Genomic DNA, 19,133 nt, shown 5'->3' on the forward strand with positions numbered 1-19,133 from the left:
ATTCCAAAAGCTGAGGTCGGCGATCAAAGCCATCTGACCATGGGATGAAGATGCAGCGCTTAGATGAGTGTAGAAAAAGCAATACACCGCAAGACCGGCCAGCATGCATTGACCATTCAGGTATATACATCACAATCTGACCTTGTCTTCTCGGTTCCCTGTCTTCTGAGCATCTTGGTCACTTAAATCTTTGTGGTCACCATTTTGATAAAGGGAAGGTGAAGAGTTCCTGCCGGGAATTTGAATTTGCCACCCTCAAAAAAGCCGTATATGTACCGTATTTGTAAATGGGCGTTTTTGAATTCGATATGGATAACCGAATTCGGTGGAAAGTTAAAGTTATGGATTCTGGAACATGTGTTGAAGGGTAAAATTTTAAAATGCACCATCTTTGAAAGGCGGAAATCGGAATTAACTTCATGACCGTTTACCTTTTGATTATCCTTTCATTATCAACTCAGCATTTTAGAAAATAGTTCTTTGTCATTCATTCATTCATCCATCAACCCACTATTTGAACTTATCTCTAACATATTACCTAACACAAAGTCAATCCTTACTTTTGCTTTATCATAAGAAATGATCGATATCGGACGAAGGACGGTTTTGCTGTCTTCTTTACTGGTTTCGGTCTTCTTTCGAATCACCAACGGGTTCACATTCCTTCAGCCTACGAATGGAACTATCTTCAGGTAAGTCCTTTCAGCTTGTATCCCTTTTCTTTCTTTTGAAGTTACTTAACCCTGATGATTGTTATAATACACTTTTGATTACAGCTCAACAGATTTCAATACGATCATTTTTACTTCTGGACCATCCGATCCTCCTTTAATCGATCTTTACATATTTTCTTCTTCAACTTCACCTTTTGGTCCATCTCAATTACGTCTCTTGGCCTCTTCAGTCAATACTACAATGGGTCATATCACATTCACTTCTAAACCCAAAGACGGAGTTGGATCTAATTCTTCTGAAGGTGATGTACTACCAACAAGTTCAGAACCTATATACTCTATCGTCGCAGTCAAGAGTGGCGAGAAAACTGCTTTGGACAATTCTCCTCTGTTCAGCGTTGTTAAAGGACCCGTCAACACTACTCTACCTAAAGACTCCGATCTTCCACATAATGCAACTTTACCTGAGTCAGCGCAAATACTCTCGGTGACTTCGTCCAACAAGACTTCTGAGACAACTCCGGGAACCGGTCCTAGTACATCCACAACTCCGTCTAACCATAGCTTTCCGGTTCCTGCTAGGGGTAGTTCTGTAATTCCACCTGGTTTTAATCCTTTACCTCCTGGTTTTAGTATCGGTGGAATCGGAGACCAACAAAAATATCTGATGACATCTAAATCAGTCTCGATTAATACGCACTGTCCAACCTTGGTATTAATGTGTACAATCATGATATCTATATTGCAGCTCAGCTACTAAGCAATTGAGATGTCGAAAAATCGCATATATCTTGGATCAAGCTTCGAAGGAAATACCTGCATCATTAGTACTATCCAATCTTCTGAGACACAGTGTTTTACCATCAAAATATTTATCACAATGGCTCGCTCAACATAGACTCTCTAGCCACTTGGAACCCAGATGTGACTTATCATCAGATGAGGACAAAACCGAGCGCGATTTCGAGGTACTGATGTCCTCATATCATCTTATAAATTTCATTCATTTCAGATACGAAAAAGGAATAGGAATTTTAACTTTGAAATGATGTGTATAGATAAGAATGATTCCTTTCCTTCCAATTAATTTATAATTGTATTCTTCAAACTGCTTTGTTGTACAACACATAATCTTCAATTTTTCTCAATTCGATATTCTTATTCTTTTAGTATCAATTACTTCTTGTAATTTTTTTAAAACAAAAAAATCTTATAGAAGTCTTATCTCTCTTTCATTGTGATTTGCTTGAAAGTGTTTCTTATGGAATTGTTTTTTACCTATGATAGAAATTTGGATTATTGACATTGTCTTGGATTTACTGAAGAATCTCTGATCAATTGTGATTCCAAATTGAAAAACTTCACTGAGGGAACAGAACTTTGTTACAATTTAGAGTCAGTGCGAAAGATATCAAAGCGTTTTGACTGCACCACCCTGCCACCTCATCAGCGCAAAAGTCAAATCCTCCACGGTGGCTTGGTGGCATCGCCTCTTGTTCCAATGCTGTGGGTTGAGTCAAACCGGTGTAGTAAAAAAGGTCGAAAAACAACTCACTTGATCTCACGCTTCAAGAGTAGCAGCAGAATGTTTGACTCGACACCTTTCCGTAACAAAATGGAACCTCGGCAAACTTAACTAAAGTTCACTCTAGAGTCTCATGAGCGTTGATGGCAAGGTAATAGAGATTTCTTGGACAATATGACAGACTCGATTTCTGAAGAAAACATATGATATGATAGGTCCGCAAAGAACATGGACCACTTTGATTTGAAGGACATACAACTTCAAAGAGAAAGAAACTGAAGTTCGGGTACTTTGACAATAGAAAAAGACACCAATATCTCTTTTTACATCCCATCTCCTTCACCTCTTATCACTAATCGTACATATTAGCATCAAGAAGTGAGTTGAATTTATTGTTAGACTCATGGCTCGAACTAACCTCATTCTCAGAGCTCGAACTAGACTTGGAAGACTTGGAGCTAGAACTATAGCTGGAACTAGAACTGGTGAGAAATTGTATAAAACCACTGATTTGGAAGTTAACCTTTTCCAAAAGGTTAACGTCAATACTCAGGCTGGTCACAATTTGCTTCACATCTACACCTGAATTGTTTCCAATTTGAAGTACTAGTTTAAAATTTTTCCAAAGGTTGGAGAAGATCTCTGGATAGGAAGATTGTCATGAGTCCAAAGACTTGAGGCATGTGCCTATGCTAGTTGTATATTGGTTCTTAAAAGTTCAAGAGCCACATCGTGAGCAGATCAGCAAGGTGATTGTAGGACCTTATGTAAAGGTCCATGATTCACTTACAGTCTGATCAGGACTGGCTTTGCATCCACTAGTACAGAGGGTGGTGACTGGCCTCAGAATAATCTGACTTTGATTGATTCAAACTTGTAACCGCCACATCCAAATCCACTTTCTTGACAGTCACTTGACTTCTTTTCCACCTCTATTAATTTATCACACATTTGTGAAAAACCATTGTCTTGACGGTTTTGTAAACGCTGGGGACTTATTAATATCTGAAGCAGGCTGAAGAATGAGATAGACTTTTGTTGGTATTTGTGAGAGATATCATTATATCGTACGGAAAGGCATACTTTATGGGGAGCACAGACTCAGTCGAAAGACGTGATAAAAAGCATGACGATGATTAATCGAGCTAAAACATGGAGACAGAGAAATTGAGGCTAACCAGTACAAGTCAAGATAAGAAGCACTTTTTTGAGCAACGTATCTTTGATTCAAAAGAAAATTGAGAGCTCAGGGTGTATAAGTTTTTGAAAGAGGTTGTCAATGGAATCGGAGATATGAGAGGATGAGAAAAAGAGCCAACCCAACAAGGAGAAAAAGCTTTTCTTTTATACCCTTCCAGCTCAAGGTCGACGGCAATAGTTCCGTAGGAAAGTGCTTGTACGTCGATGCGTTGACTGAGATATGGTACATCACCTGTCTACACCACCTCAATATTCATATTTACCACTATCTGCCCTATAAGTGTGTTCAATGGCGGTGTTTAGATTTCATTTCATCCATAAGAAAGATGGTATACTTGAATGACTAGCTGGGCTGAGCATTTAGACTCCAGGGGGGACAACACTGCCAATTTAACTTGTTTTTCTTTTGATTTTGTTGGAAGCCTATTCTTATGCTCCGATCGCTCTCATTCGATTTCTTTTTTACATAGCCATCATGGATGATGCGGAAAGATCTCACTCTGAAACGGTTTAAAGACTTTGTGTTGGGTCTTCCAAGATAGAATTTGACATGTTTCCACGAAAATCTCATCGCGAACAAAGAGAAAAAACCTCAAGGCAGCTTGCCTGGTAGAAATCAATCACTCACTATTTTTGTCAACATCTTTCGCTACGTCATGTGAGATGCTACAAACAACAAAAAACCCCAAATCCATCTTGACTCATCGCACACAAAAATCGGGGATGGTCTCCACGGACCTTATCGTTGATATCGATGATCTCTCACATGAGATACTCCCCATTAGGGAAAATGGATGCACGTTATATATTTCTCGTTTTCGAAAATGAGTTCAGAAAGAGCGAGGTGATTTGGCACAGTTGTTCATATCTTTCTCAACTCTCTTACGCGCTGAATGAACTTGCTATTCCTGGTCGATAAAAGACCCCAGAACCTGACGAAGACCAAACAAGAAAAGAAAATTCGAGGCTCTGCGGCACATGCACAAAGTTTGCTGACCGAGCAGCACAGATATTGGTAGGACTGGGAATTGGTGAACGCACTATCTTCTGTTACAATATAACAGCTTGGGCTGCAAGAAAGTTTATTTGATCGTCGATGATATTTTTCTGACAGTTTACTGTGTACAAACGCAATGAGCGGTGTCTCTTAGTCTCGCTTTTAACGACACTGAAGATTTGATACAGCCGGGGGCTGTGTACTAGCCTATTAGTCATGATCTGTTGCTCAATATGACCCAAGCGCCCCACCGAACAAGCCTTCCCAAGACACAGCAACCAGATCTCGAGGATGCGGTGGTGTTTGCCCTGGATGACCGCCAGCAAGATCCCAGAAAAACACTCCGCCCAGACCACGTTCTTTAACAAATGCAATCTTCCATCGCATACTGGTGGGGGTGTCATAGGAGCACCATTCTTGCCCATCAAAGCTGTAGGCCACCCCAAGTTCAGGATCATGGTACTCAGTCGCCCCGGGCTTAGGAAGGACCTATGAGACATGCAGACAGTCAGAGTCGTGTGTCAGTCACCATGGCCCGAAATCACAAGTGCGCGCAGGACTTGCACAATGTGTCCACACTCCATCTCAAGTGGACTCAGATTTGTAGCCAATTGTGAGAGGAGTGGCAGGAGGAAGATGACGACTCATCTCTAGGGGCTAAGGACAAGATGACCTACATTATACATATGGGTACCCTCTCCACTCGCACCCTCGGCAGGACCACTCACGCGCTCATACTGCTCGCCACACCTTCCACCCTTGGTTATGAAAGACCGCGAGTAGAGTGGGGCACCAAAGATAAGTTTGTGGAGTGGAATGCCGCGTGAGTGGTAAAAATGAACCGTCTTATTTGCCGAGAGTGCATGCGGAGGACCATGCAGTGGCGCATGATGATTCAGAGTCTTGTCCCAGCTTCCTGAGGCATCGTATGTCATCAGATAAATCCTGAGACGGATCAACGGACGAGTCAACGAAGCTAACCGACGATGAACAGGAAAAGTGGTGGAAGTAATATAAGGCTCTCACCGGTCGATCACTTGATTCATCTCGTGCAATGGGAGATGAGTCGCTGACCATTCACCCATGCTCGTAGCCACTGTGAGAAGGTATCTTTCTGGCCGATTGATCTGCTGACCAAAATGATCTAAACAGCCTCGGATGTGACGGAGTAGCTCTAAGAGACCTCGGCCCTCGCTGGCATTCTCAGGATGCTCATAGTCCACATCTATCCCGTCAAAGCCATATTTTCGACAAAGCTCGACACAATCACCAGCAAATTGTCGCATAGACTGTTCGGACTTGACGATTTGTTGAAAATTTCGTGTAATTTCATCGCCTGCTCCGCCTATGGAAAGTTGACACCTTAATTTGGGATTGCGGTGTTTCATGATCGCGATTTCTCCTAGATTACCCTGAAATCAAGAAACGTCAACCCACAAACAGGTAATCAAACCCAAGTTGTAGGGTTTAAGAATGTTGTGAATAAGGTCTTCTAACGGGCTGTACAAATCTGACTGAGATCAAGCCTGCGAGGTGGAATCTAGGCTATAGAGCGTGGTATCTGCGTCAGGCTCCTGACTGACCTTGAAACCGGGGTCAGATTCAGGTGTTCCAAGTGAAGGTTCGAACGGTTTTTCAATGTCTCCCCATGGATCAGAGAGCGAGACCTCTCCATTTGGAGTAACCTTTGCGAATGCGTAGCTTCATAAAGTTCGGCCAGCCGCCAAGAATGGCCATACACGTCAGGATGCGATTCAAATGATTTTACGCAGAAAGCTTGCCGTGCCAATGACTGACAGGATAGTATTGAGATGGTAGTATGCTGCTCGCGATGGTGGAAAGGGTGGCTTTGCATAGACCGTCCTGCATGATCCAAATGTGTAAGCTTAGATATGTGATCGATCAACTTGATCACTCACCAGTTGGCATAGTATCTATGTCAAAATCACGGATCAAAGTATTTGAAGGAGTCAGCTAGAGCCTGGGCAGGTTCCTACACTCTTTCAAACGAGGTTACGAGCTCGTGATTTACCCAGCTAGTACCGGCTCAGGACCTGAGTTCCCATGTACTTGGTGCTGTGGTCTCGGAGGTAATGGAGGCTTGAAACCGGGTCGGGAGTGAGCTTCGGTGAGTAGATGAGGTTTAGCAAGACGTGTAGGGTCAGTTAAGGAGATGTTAACCGACTTGGTATAGCTGGTGGCGTCCTATTGAATAAACCCATTCAGTCTTGCGGAAGTTGATGGCGTCGTTCTGTCGTTGGCAACTTGAAGCCACGGTAAATGATGAAAGTGGATGTGAATGGGCACCCGTGGGCCGTTGGTCGACAAACCGTGAGCGCAGTCTGTTCAGGCCCGACCGGCAGACATGATGCCGGATTCATGCACTCCCTATGGACCAGCCGTTGATTCTTTCTTATATCCAGCCAATCTTTACACTTCCCTTATTCAAGAAACTCATGTGCTATGCGCAATTGTAATGAGAATAGGTGAATATTTCACATTTGACTCCTGTCCTGACCACACAAAACATATTAACAGCAGGATCACGTGACATCTTGCTTGGGGGGTGTTGGTACTATCCGCCCTCAAAGACACTGTTCAGGATTGTTCCAAGCCACAAGGTTTCTACTTGGTGGTCTTCAACTCATGCTTACCGCAAAAAATTCTCTGAACTCCAGCCAGTTCCATTACATGTATGCAATGGGAATCCTGCCCTTGAATCATTGTCATTTGATTGGAGGCTCTTGTTCAGCCTTTGACTCCTCTTGCTCATGTCATCAAAGATACCAAAGGTCACATGTATCCAAACTTCTCTCTTGTTATGCCTGACTATCAGTAGCTAAAAGACTTGAAGTGGTGAGTTTAGCTTCTTTCACAACTTCTTTGACTTTTTTCTCTCACATCTTCTTCATAGTTTTGACCATAAACTTATATATTTGACTTCTTGTTTCACAGGCTTGGGACAACTCCGGCTGCAAGAAGCTAAAATTGTGTATCCTGCCAACAATGAAAAGATCATCCATTATCAATGAGCTGCTCAGAATAAAGCAGTCTATATCTGTGCTGCTATACTTGATCCTCACCTCAAAGTCAATGTGGTCAAAGCTTCAACCACAGAATCCCTTGGTTGGGGACCTGAAGACTTATTCAAATATTTCACAAACCTAGCCAGAAAGTTTATACGAGCTTATGATACTGATGTCAACATTATCAGACCTCAAGAAGGAACTCTCATCCTTTATTGACCTCAGCACTTTGTGAAGTGCCACAAAGTGATTCCGGTTGAGAACAAGGTCAACGAGTATTTCACTGCTCCTCAAGAAGACAAGCAATGTGACATTTTTCATTACTGGAGTTTGAATCAACATCACTGCCCCACTCTAGCACGTATGGCAAAAGCTATGCTTGCTGTGCCAGCCACTAGTGCTACATCTGAAAATATGTCTCTCTGCAGCTTTAAGATTCACAAGTGACCACTGGGTGTCTTTCACTTTGCAAAATATTGTGGCTCAAATATGTCTCAATAGTTGGTCCAAGCCTTTATTGTAAGAATATCTTTTCCTTTTCAAGTAGTTATTGAGACTTTATACTTGATTGAAGGGTTAATATATACATGTGCTTTTCTTTTTTTGACTGGTTATATGATGACTTGATACTTGAATAAATAGTTGATATGTGCTCTCAGAAATGTGTCCATGCAGTTTGTGTAGCCTTGTTCTTCTTATCTTTAAGTAGGTACATTATTGCTTTACATTTGAGTAGTAGATACACATGAATATGAGATATATGCCTCCCCAATCATGCCCTTTCTGTGCTTCTTTCTGAGCCCAAACTTGATACTGCCCCATGAACTCCCCAATTTGGGGTGTGCCTTGGTCTACCCTGCTTGATTTTTGAGGGCCATCATGGCCTTTCAGGCCTGGGTCATAGCCCTAGTTGTCAATGGCACAGCTCAAAGCAAGGTCAATTACAACATAATGCGTCTTGATCACCTTCAAACCCTAATTTGAGGGAGTTTTCTTGTATCCCCATCAAACACCAAATGGGAAACACCCTCCCAGTAAATGTTTGGATAGCATGGTTTTCCAAAATGAATCTTTTTTAAAAGATCCCAGGTCTAAACATGCAGGCTGCCACATGGATGTGCATGTGGTGGAATATGTGCATATATGTATCTCCTTGAAATAGAGGTTTAAATCCCTGGGGACACATAAAATGTAAATGGGTCCCTTGCTTTGCTGAAATGTGCTGTTGAACACACTGTTTGGATTGATCCACAAAGAAGAATGAGAAGAATAGAACCATAGGTAAAATCAAAAGGAAATGGTACTGTTACTGATCTTATAATTAAGATAAGATTGAACAGGGTGATTTCCTGTAATATTAAGGAAATTCTAATTGTGTAAAAGATATACAATGCCCAGTCTGATGTTCCCCTGAACAATATTGTGTGCAACTTTGCTTGAGGTAATTTGAGGTGATACACTTCATGTACCTCAAACTTTGTTAGAACAAAGGTCATATGCAATCTCAATATGTCTTTCCTTTTATCTCTACAAGAGAAGACATAGTCAAGCCTGCAAGAGTTCATTTAGTCACAAAGTAAAACGGGTCTGAAAAGATTTTGCACAAGTATAACAACAGATTTAAATTACTTGATTGAGCTACTTCCTCCCTTGAGGAGAGTCTCCTGCTCACCATCTTGTTAAGGAGACAGACAAACTTCCCATCTTTACAGAAATGTCATTTCATATGCCAGATGAATAACCAAATTTTCCAGGTTGACAAAACTTTAACATATGTTTTTGCATACAGGGGCATTAGAGGGGGCCTGTACCACAAAATGATTTGGGACATAAAATTGTCATGAAACAACTTTTGGCATTTTTTGAAAAGTATGAATTTCATTTCCATAATTGTCTCAAGTCAATCAAATGCCTGAGATGTTGAAAAAAAGGGTAACCCAGCCTTGATATTAGTCAAGGAACACATTGAGCACTTCACTTACTTCCTCTACTTCCATCTCTCCAGCCTCAACTTATTTCCCCTTGTGTGATGTGCGACAAACAGAATGCATAGTCTAGGAGGTGTATCAACAATTCTTTCATTGACATTATACATATAGATATCCTCATACTTCATATCCAAGGTTCTGTCACAGGTCATTTCAATGACAGTCAGAATTTGCTTACAATTCAAGTGATGGGTTCTGCAATGAAACTATGCCATTAGGTGCCAAGCATATTTAATTCAATGAGGAGCAGTCACTTTCCATGCTTATGGAGGAGATGTTTGTGTGTGAATAACTTGGGATTGGTTGAAGACAAAAAGATATCTAGAAGAAGACAGATATTTGTTGTTGCAGAATACAGGAAATGGCAATATCATGGGATTCTCAGAATCCCTAATCAAGAGAAAAACCAACAAAAGTCTCAGTCAGGATATCTGCACAGCAACACTGAAGATAGAAGGGATGAGATGTTGATAAGGTTTGAAACAAGAAAGCTTTTGATATGACCAACAAGATTATAAATGGCAGTGGTACAAGACATTGAGTTTAATCACGTCAGTAAATAATGGAGTATATTCATGTTGTAGTGATGAAAATGTATTGGTGTAATTGAAACAGTTCAGAACAAAATTCAAGAAAATCATAAACAAAGACATAAGAGAATCCATACTCCAACAATTATAGAGGAAGGTGAAACCCTCTTATGTCAATTGTGAGTGATTGTTAATATAAACTGAAAGAGAATTTTCACTGGTCAAAGCCAATATGGGCACCACCTTTATAGTCTTGAAGATGGATGTGGTGTCCAGATTGAAATGCAAATTAGTGAGCACAATAAGATGGAAATTCTGTAATTGGGTACAAAGAAAGATAGTTTAGAGAGCAAAAAGCAAAGTACACATTAACAGGTAGAAAAAACATTGAGTGCATATAATGTTGCCTGTGTGTTGTTACAATGAGAAGAAAAAAAGCCAAATGTTTTGAAATTGAGAAAGTGATAGAGGAACTGGTAGAATTTGGGGTAAAGCAACAAGAATTTAAGAGTTGGGAAAGAAGTGTGACTCAATTGTACTAAAATCACCACTCCATAATATAAGTTTGAGAATATGAATGATTACATTTACAGTCAACTCTGAAATAACCCATACCCCTTGTAACACATACTCTGGCCTAACCCATGCTTTTTTGGTTCATAATCTTCACTTTTTAGCCCAGAAGACCATTGTGATAACACATACTCTATGAAAACCCATACCTTTTGGGTTCCATAGAAAGGTATGGGTTATTTCAGAGACAACTGTATGAGTAAAAATAGAGCAAAACAATTGATATAAATTGAAATCAATTGAAAGCGGAAGGGGTAGATAATTAAAGGTTTTTGTGTAGTCAGTATGAAAAGAGTTTGATAATCAATACAATGAATCACATATGATTCATGTAGCAGAGAGAGAATAATTTGAAAAATATGAAGGGTTTGGTGTTCTATGAATACAAGACTTGTTGAGAAATGGGATGTTGAACAATTGTGTCTAGTTCCTTTTCCAACTAATAGTGCATCACATCAGGTCTCACAAGGTGTCAAGTTTCAGTTACATATTGTCAACAAGCATTGATAAGAGGTTCCAAATTTCATAGGGAATTTCTTTGTGATAGACTCCTTTTGATCACAAAGGAAGGGAGATAAACAAAGAAAATCCATAGGAAACACATCACACATGATGGACAAGAAAAATTACGGGATGAAAAGCAAAATCCGGGCACATGCCTGGCCTTGTGTCTGTAATTATTTTGTCAGTAAATTTGTATTTTCTGGGCAAAACCCTGGGCACAAAATTCAAACTTGAGGTCAGATGGATTCTGGATGCAAGGCCAGGCATGTGGCCAGATTTGACTTTGTATCCCAATGTTAAAAAACTATTCAAATAGAAGGATAGCAATACACCCAAGTTGAAGAGATGAACAATTGTTGTGTCTTTTGAGAAGTAGATGTTAAATTCATTGGAGGCGGGCTTTACCAGCGGACAACAGGACAAAAAGCAAGTCATGCAAGTTGTTTTTGTATCTTAGATGATGTAGGTCACAATTCCATGATGAGTACCATTAATTAGATTCCTATTTTGAAGTTATACTTCATTTTGAGAGCAATTGTACTTATATCTGGATGAAGAACCCCTTATACTTGCCATTATGGTTTATTGATATCATTGACTAATCATGATTCAGTATAATCAGACTGTTATTTCCATAATCTGTCTGCTGGTTCTGTGGTCTCAGAGATTTTTTCAAAGAATACACCTACCCCATTCTCAATATTTGTTGTCTTACCCTCTTGAAAAAATGAAAAGAAAGAAAGCTTGGAACCAAAGTCTTTACCCAATGAAACATTGAATTTGCTCATAAGTCACGGTCTTCCAAGGCATTCTGGATATTTAAAAGGGGGATATATGCCTCTCACACCACTCTCCAGCCTTGGATTTACAGTGATACAGCTGACAAGTACAACAGGGAAATGGATCCAACGCTAGCCCAGGGAAATCTCCCACAGCCCGGCTAGCTCAGTTGGTAGAGCATTCGACTCTTACAAGGGTTCTTCATGGCATCGAATTGTCGTGGGTTCGAGCCCCACGTTGGGCGGACATTTTTGTGTGTCAACCCCCGACAATTCAATCAATCAATGCTAGTTTCAAGCTGATCAGGAGCAATCAATTGCAGTCGTCTCTTGTGGGACTTACATTTAGAGAATCGGTAAATACACGGACCCAACCTGGGTTCCGGCCGGAGTTTCACATGGTATAAGCATAAAATATGCTTATACAAAAGGGAGTGTTTTACTGGATTCTTAGAAAACACGGTGATCCCACTCCCTTCTTGAAACCTTGATAACTTTCTCAATTCCCAACATTTTTGGGTAATATTTTTATCAAAAAAAACACCAAAAATAGATTGATTTTTTGATGTAAAAAAGAATCAGAAAATTTGACCGCTTGTGAAATTGTTTTGGTCCGTGCAGAGACTGAAAATACGGTATCTGTACGCCTTTCTACTTTGGTTATTTGCAACCAAAGTGGAGATGTGAAAAATCTGAAAGAAAAGTGGCACATTGAGAGAAATGTGATAATGCATAAACAACGTTCCAAATAGCAAAATAGTCAGGAATAAAAAATGATTTTGTTTTTTGAAGATTGTAATTGGAAAAAGTAAAAAACCCCAATTCCATCTTCCACTTTCACTGAGGTTTATTTTGGTAAATCTGAATGATGATAAGTGTTATGATTCATTACACGCACAGTGACACATAGACACTCACCTTTCACAGATCATGTTGTACTTGGATCCGCTAGAGGATATCATGTTAATCCTCATCCGACAATCCAGTTATACAATCATAAAGACCCCAGAGGGCTGATACCTCACATCTTGTCAAAGAACCCTGATCCCAGCCTTAACATATTGTCGGATCTCTATATCAAGACATGCTTTGAGGACCTGAAACAACAAAACATCGAGCTTCACCAAGAATAACACCAAAGATTGATTAGATTAGAATAGATAAAGTTAGAATTGAAGGATTATCCAGATTTACACCGATCAAACCCCACCACTAGAATAGAACAATACTCACACAGTACATCATTACTGGAAAGATTGAGAATCAAACTCAGAACCTTGTCAATTGTACTGGAAGATAGTCACAATGTCACCTACATTCCGTACCCCACATTTCGAAGACTTCGAAGACAAAGACAATTTAAACCACACCGTCACCACTGAATCAGAACCTAATACTGCCAATTCGCTTCATACCTCATCAGAGATCACACCTGACAAGATGGAAGCAATTCAGAATCAGTTAGCCGAATTAACCAAGGCTTTGAACAAAGAGCGGGAGGTAAGATTAAGAGCTGAACAACGCCTCAACGCTCAAATACAAGGTTTACAAACAGAACCATCACATTATGAGTCATTCACGATGCAATAAAAAACGTTGTAAGTAAGAGTATTGCAGGTAGTGAAGTGAAGAGGGTTTGAAATCAATAAAGATCAAACCCCTGACTCATAGATGGCTTATAAAGAGAAAAATAACACATACGCAGCTAAGAGTTAAGATGAAAACAAGACAAGAATGGAAAGCAACATGAGAAGATAGAAAAACATATCAAATGAGATCAAACATAACAACAAAGAGAAGAGAAACATATCAAATCAACACTCATACACTATTCGTAGTCTCAACTTCCAACACACATGCACCTCAGACACCACAAACCCCACACCCATCTGCAACCCTTCCCATGCCTAACGGGCCTAAAGTATTGACCCCGGACAAATTCAATGGTGCTAGAGGCAACTTAGCTGAAGTATTTGCTAGCCAAACCCAACTATACATGATGGCCCACCCGTACTTGTTTCCCAAAAATCAAACAAAAGTTATCTTTGCATTGTCTTACTTAACCGGACCTGCCAGCAGCTGGGCTCAGCCCATGACGAGAGAACTGTTCAATGAAAAGACGGCCCACCTGGTAACATTTGACCAATTTGTTTGCAATTTCGAAGCCATGTATTTCAATACTGAAAAGAAATCAAAGGCTGAGAAGGCGCTACTGTGGTACCTCATAGATTGTATTGGCTTAGGTTGTGATTTGAAATATATCGTGAAATCACTCTAATCTCTAGTTGAAGACCAATGTGGGAGAAGTCATTCGACTCAAACCAGTTGAGTGGAATAATTGCACAAAAAGGAATGGTTGCCACTTACACACATGAGTTTAATATGCACGCTGCTAATACAGGTTGGGAAATACTAACTCTGATAAGTCAATATGAACAAGGACTGAAGAAGGATATTAGAGTTGCAATGGTCTTGTGTCAAGAAGCGTTTACGTCTATTGAACAAATTTTGAACTTAGCAATCAAACTAGATAATAAGTTACACGGAGTTACCGACACCTCTACAGTGATCAATATGTCGACTTCAGACCCTAAAGCAATGGATTTATCAGTGGTCTACACTAGATTATCCAATAAAGAACGTAACAACAGACTTCACACGGGTTCCTGTTTCAAGTGTGGAGTTCAAGGACATTGGTCTAGAGATTGTCCGGAGCGTAGAGGGGGAAAGCCCGGTATTGGTAAATCAGGTGGAGGAAATGATCATTACAAAAAGAGAATAGCAGAGTTAGAGATTAAATTAGCTGCCTTTAGTAGTAAAGGAGATGACTTACATGATAAAGGAGAAGGTGGAAGTCGAGCAGATACCTCAAAAAATGGAGGTGCTCAGGACTGAACGTTGTGCCAATCCTGGGCAGAAGGGAGTCAGAAGAATTCATGGAATTAGGCGCTAGTCAAGTTGTAAAATGCGATAAGATCCCAGATTGTTTTTACAGACTACACTTTTCATTAATACTTCATCCCAAGCCACAACTTTTTAGACACCCCGCGCCCTCTTCCTCATTGACTCCGATGCCACGCATAACATATTAGGATACTCTTTTGCAAGCAAGCACGGTATACTGAAGCACGCAGTAAGAAGCAACTACGACATCAGCGGATTTGACGGCTCTAAGAGCCAGTCTTCACATGAGATAGACCTGAGCGTGGAAGAGGAAGACACCACCACTCACTTTGTTATCACCAAAATCAAGAATACCTACAACAGCATCTTAGGTGTGCCTTGGTTGAAAAGACACAGACACCTGATTGACTGGAGGACTACAACATCAAGTTCAAATGAAAACTCAATTGCCACTGTTATAGCAGTGTCGTTGGGCCCAAAAAACCCCTCAATCAATACCGGAATGGATCCCTTGAGGAAAGCTAGGAGACTTGACAAGGGGATGAGTATCACACCAGATACACTATCATCCCCGCAATGTGAGTGTGCAAGTTGCAACTGTTTTTTCTAATCATGTCACCAAATCAGCTGGCAAGCCTTTCTCCCCTTGAAAATTTGATATACCCACTAGCCACAAAGACAACAAAACAGCATCAGACCAGCTTTCTCAGAGAGGCACAAACGAAACCAAAGAGATCAAGCACCGGCACACACTTGCGTCTGATAAAGACTTGTCAATCCCGCCCATGAACCCCGTGGACCCGTTGGAGGAGCCTCAGGGGCACGCTAGGATAATTGACGAGGGGGCTCAAGTCAGAGATGACAAGAATACGCCCCCGCAATGTGAGTACAATACGTTAAAAGATCCCGTAAAGATTGTTCCAGCTGGCGACCTTGCTCCTCTCCTAAATAACTCTGATTTAGGAATTGCGGAGGCAAACACATTTTTGTCAACATCTTCTAAACTGGCAGCCAAAATCAACAAGAAGGCCCCAGTAAGGACAGTTGAAGAAATGGTCCCCACGTGCTACCACCAACATCTACACTTATTTGGAAAATCTCAGGCTCAATGATTGCCACCAAGAAGACAGTACGATTTCAGAGTGGAGTTGGTACCTGGTGCACAACCTCAAGCAGGTAGGATAATACCACTATCTCCTGCAGAAAATTACGTACTAGATGAGATGATCAAGAACGCATTAGCAAATGGTACGATTTGACACACGACATCACCATGGTGTAAGGTTTCCAGGAAACCTTCACTGAGGTCTGAATATCCTCCGAGGACTCTTTGAGAGCACAAGAGTGACTTTAGAACTTCCTTTTAAATCAAAAGAGCTAGCTCCAGAATAGTCCAAGATGGGCTCTCAAAAGAGTCAGTAACAACACTACAAGATATGATAAGGAGAATTAATGAAAAGGGCTCAATCTCACCTAGCTCCAGAATAGTCCAAGATGGGCTCTCAAAAGAGTAAGGACTATCTGGAGCCGGGGTTCAGAGTGGAATGTATAGTGGTGACTGTCTAAACCCATAACCTGCTCCCATGGCTTTCCACCTACACGTGTATCCCTTACACATGGGCGGCCCCAGTCCTTTTTACTGGAAAAAAGGATGGGAACCTATGCCCGTGTTTCGACTACCGCAAACTGAACTCTCTAAAGGTAAAGAATAAATACCCACTCCCGTTGACTATGGACTTAATAGATAGCCTCCTAGACGCCAATAAATTCACCAAGTTGGACATGCGTAACGCTTACGGCAACCTACGAGTTGCCGAAGGCGACAAAGACAAATTAGCTTTTATATGTAAGCAAGGCCAATTTGCTCCTTTGTCCATGCCTTTCGGCGCAACAGGAGCTCCTGGCTTGTTTCAGTATTTTATGCAGGATATTTTCCTGGGAAGAATTGGTAAAGACACGGCAGTTTTTCTTGACAATACCATGATATACATGAAGAAAGGACAACCACACGAACCAGCAGTAGACAGTATATTGGACATCATTGGAAAGCATAACCTGTGGCTGAAACCCGAGAAGTGCGAATTTTCAAAATCAGAAGTCGAGTATCTAGGCCTGACTATTTCATTTAATAAGGTGAAGATGGATCCAACTAAAGTCAAAGCTGTCACAGAGTGGCCAGCGCCCACCAATGTGTCTGAACTACAAAGATTTATAGGCTTCACCAACTTCTACCGGAGGTTCATTAATCAATTCTCAGCCACGACACAACCACTACATGATCTGAAAAAGCATAAAGCAGTATATGACTGGACTGAAAAATGCAACACAGCTTTTGAACGTCTGAAGAACGCATTCACGATGGCACCAGGTTTAAAGATTGCAGACCCGTATAAAGCTTTCATTCTCAAGTGCGACTGTTCAGATTTCGCACTAGGAGGGGTTTTGTCACAAAATTGTGAGAAGGATGGTGAGATACACCCTGTAGCATTCTTATCACAATAACTAATTCAAGCAGAATGTAATTACGAGATTTTTGATAAAGAGCTACTGGCAATTGTCGCCTCATTCAAAGAATGGCGACACTACCTGGAGGGTAACCCTAACAGGTTAGAAGTTGTAGTTTACACCAACCATCGGAATCTAGAGACTTTCATGAGCACCAAACAACTCACAAGACACCAGGCTCGATGGGCCGAGACGTTGGGTTGTTTTGATATTGTTATCAAATTCCGACCAGGCAAACAGGCAACAAAACCGGATGCACTATCCAGACGCCCTGACCTTGCGCCGCGTAAAGAGGAAAAACTGACTTTTGGTAAACTAATTTGCCCAGACAATATCACAGCAGATACATTCATCCAAGTGGCAAGTATAGAATCATTTTTCAAAAACAAGGAAGTACAACTAGACGACGCAGGTAAATGGTTTGAAATTGATGTATTAGGAATTGCAAGCAAAGAGACGGACAAGCAAATGGAGGACACGTCTGACATCACTATCATTCAAGAGATACATCGTGGTGATCAATTTATGGGATCAATTAAGGAATTCACAATTACCAGTTTACCAGTTTATTAGCAGGATTCAGCAGGAAAGAAAATTCAAAATGAGGGTTTTTTGATCAATTGAAGCTCTTGTAGGCTTATGTATTGGTCATTAGGTTAACATTACATCATTTTTATTTCACATTATTCATTAAGATCATTATAGTTTACTTGCAAACTCATTACAAAAAGAAAGAAAGAAAAACATAAGAAAAATTCAAAATTATAGGTACATAGGTTGGAAAATGGTTTTTAGGTTAATAAAAATAAAGTTATGGGTATTATGAGGTTAGAATATGAAAGAACAGCATTATATTATACTATGACAATTTTAATCCTGAAGGTTGATAAGGAGAAACAGAAGTTATTAGGGAAAAGGCACTTTTCCGAAGTTGGTAAACAAGAGGTACACGTGTAGTTTGGTTATGTAATAGTGGTAGTGATGGAATTTAAGTTTGCCAAGAGGATTTTCCGGGATTTTTAAGGTTATAGAGGATGACGTCATATTACATGAGCAAGAAAAAGAGAGTAGCAGCTGTGAAAAGTGGAGAAAATGGGTGAATTTCGTGGAAAATGGCGGTTTTCAGCTAATTACATATGTCAAATGACGTCAGAATAGGTTGGTAGATGGCTCATTCAACGCAGAAGAGTGGATTACATAATGTACAAACTTTAAATCAATAGTAGCGGAGGTGTATGAAAAAAGTTATAAGGCAAATAAAGAATCGGTGTGAATCTTGAATTTACAGTCACAAGTCAACATGTAATGCTCAAAACCTCAACTTCACAACCCAATATCTTACTCATCACTCATCAGAAGTAGGTCATGTAGGTGTCAGAAATGATCAGTATCACGAGGGCTACAAGATGCACTATAGTAGTTTAAAATTGGACCCCATCTGAAAAACATTCGTAATCTCAAAAATTGGTTTGCAGCTAGTTTACAAGGTACAAATCACCTGTATTCATCATAAGAAGTGCTGCACATCATATTATTGCGTCATTGATCACTTTTAGCTGTGAAAATTACATCATTTATTAGTAACAAAATCATTACATTGCGTCATCATAGGGTTTTTAGGGAATTTTGGGCGGATTTGATTGGTTTTGAGGTTGTTGACCATTGTAAAAGTTCTAGTACATTGTTATATATACTTTGAGAGGGTTTTGGGACTGTTGTTACCCTTTTTTCTTTATCATTTACGCCATTATTATTTTGTTTATCATCATAAACTTATTCTAATAGTACCTGGTCACTTAAATACACCCTTTATTACAATTATAAAGAGAAATTTACTTTAGTTTTATATTCATAAAGACTTATTGGGAATAATATCAATCAGATATTGCTTATTTCTTTAGTTATCAATTGGGAATAACACTATAGCA

General features: G+C 40.3%; 2 protein-coding genes across 2 annotated transcripts; one reads left to right on the top strand and one right to left on the bottom strand.

Moving 5' to 3' along the window:
• Positions 1–449: 449 nt before the first annotated feature.
• On the top strand, positions 450–1,954 carry MELLADRAFT_79253 (uncharacterized protein; the record flags this gene model as incomplete). Its single annotated transcript, XM_007416293.1, has 2 exons — positions 450–692; positions 777–1,954. 2 exons carry the CDS (start codon positions 580–582, stop codon positions 1,432–1,434), a joined length of 771 nt encoding a protein of 256 aa, XP_007416355.1.
• A 2,769-nt stretch (positions 1,955–4,723) lies between these two features.
• On the bottom strand, positions 4,724–6,096 carry MELLADRAFT_26012 (family 18 glycoside hydrolase; the record flags this gene model as incomplete). The annotated part of the gene is made up of 4 exons (XM_007416337.1): positions 4,724–4,885; positions 5,074–5,341; positions 5,423–5,808; positions 5,980–6,096. Coding segments are annotated over 4 exons (933 nt in total), but the record flags the coding sequence as incomplete, so codon positions are not given.
• Positions 6,097–19,133: the final 13,037 nt, after the last annotated feature.

Source organism: Melampsora larici-populina, assembly GCF_000204055.1.
Source record: "Melampsora larici-populina 98AG31 unplaced genomic scaffold MELLAscaffold_59, whole genome shotgun sequence".
NCBI lineage: Eukaryota > Fungi > Basidiomycota > Pucciniomycetes > Pucciniales > Melampsoraceae > Melampsora > Melampsora laricis-populina.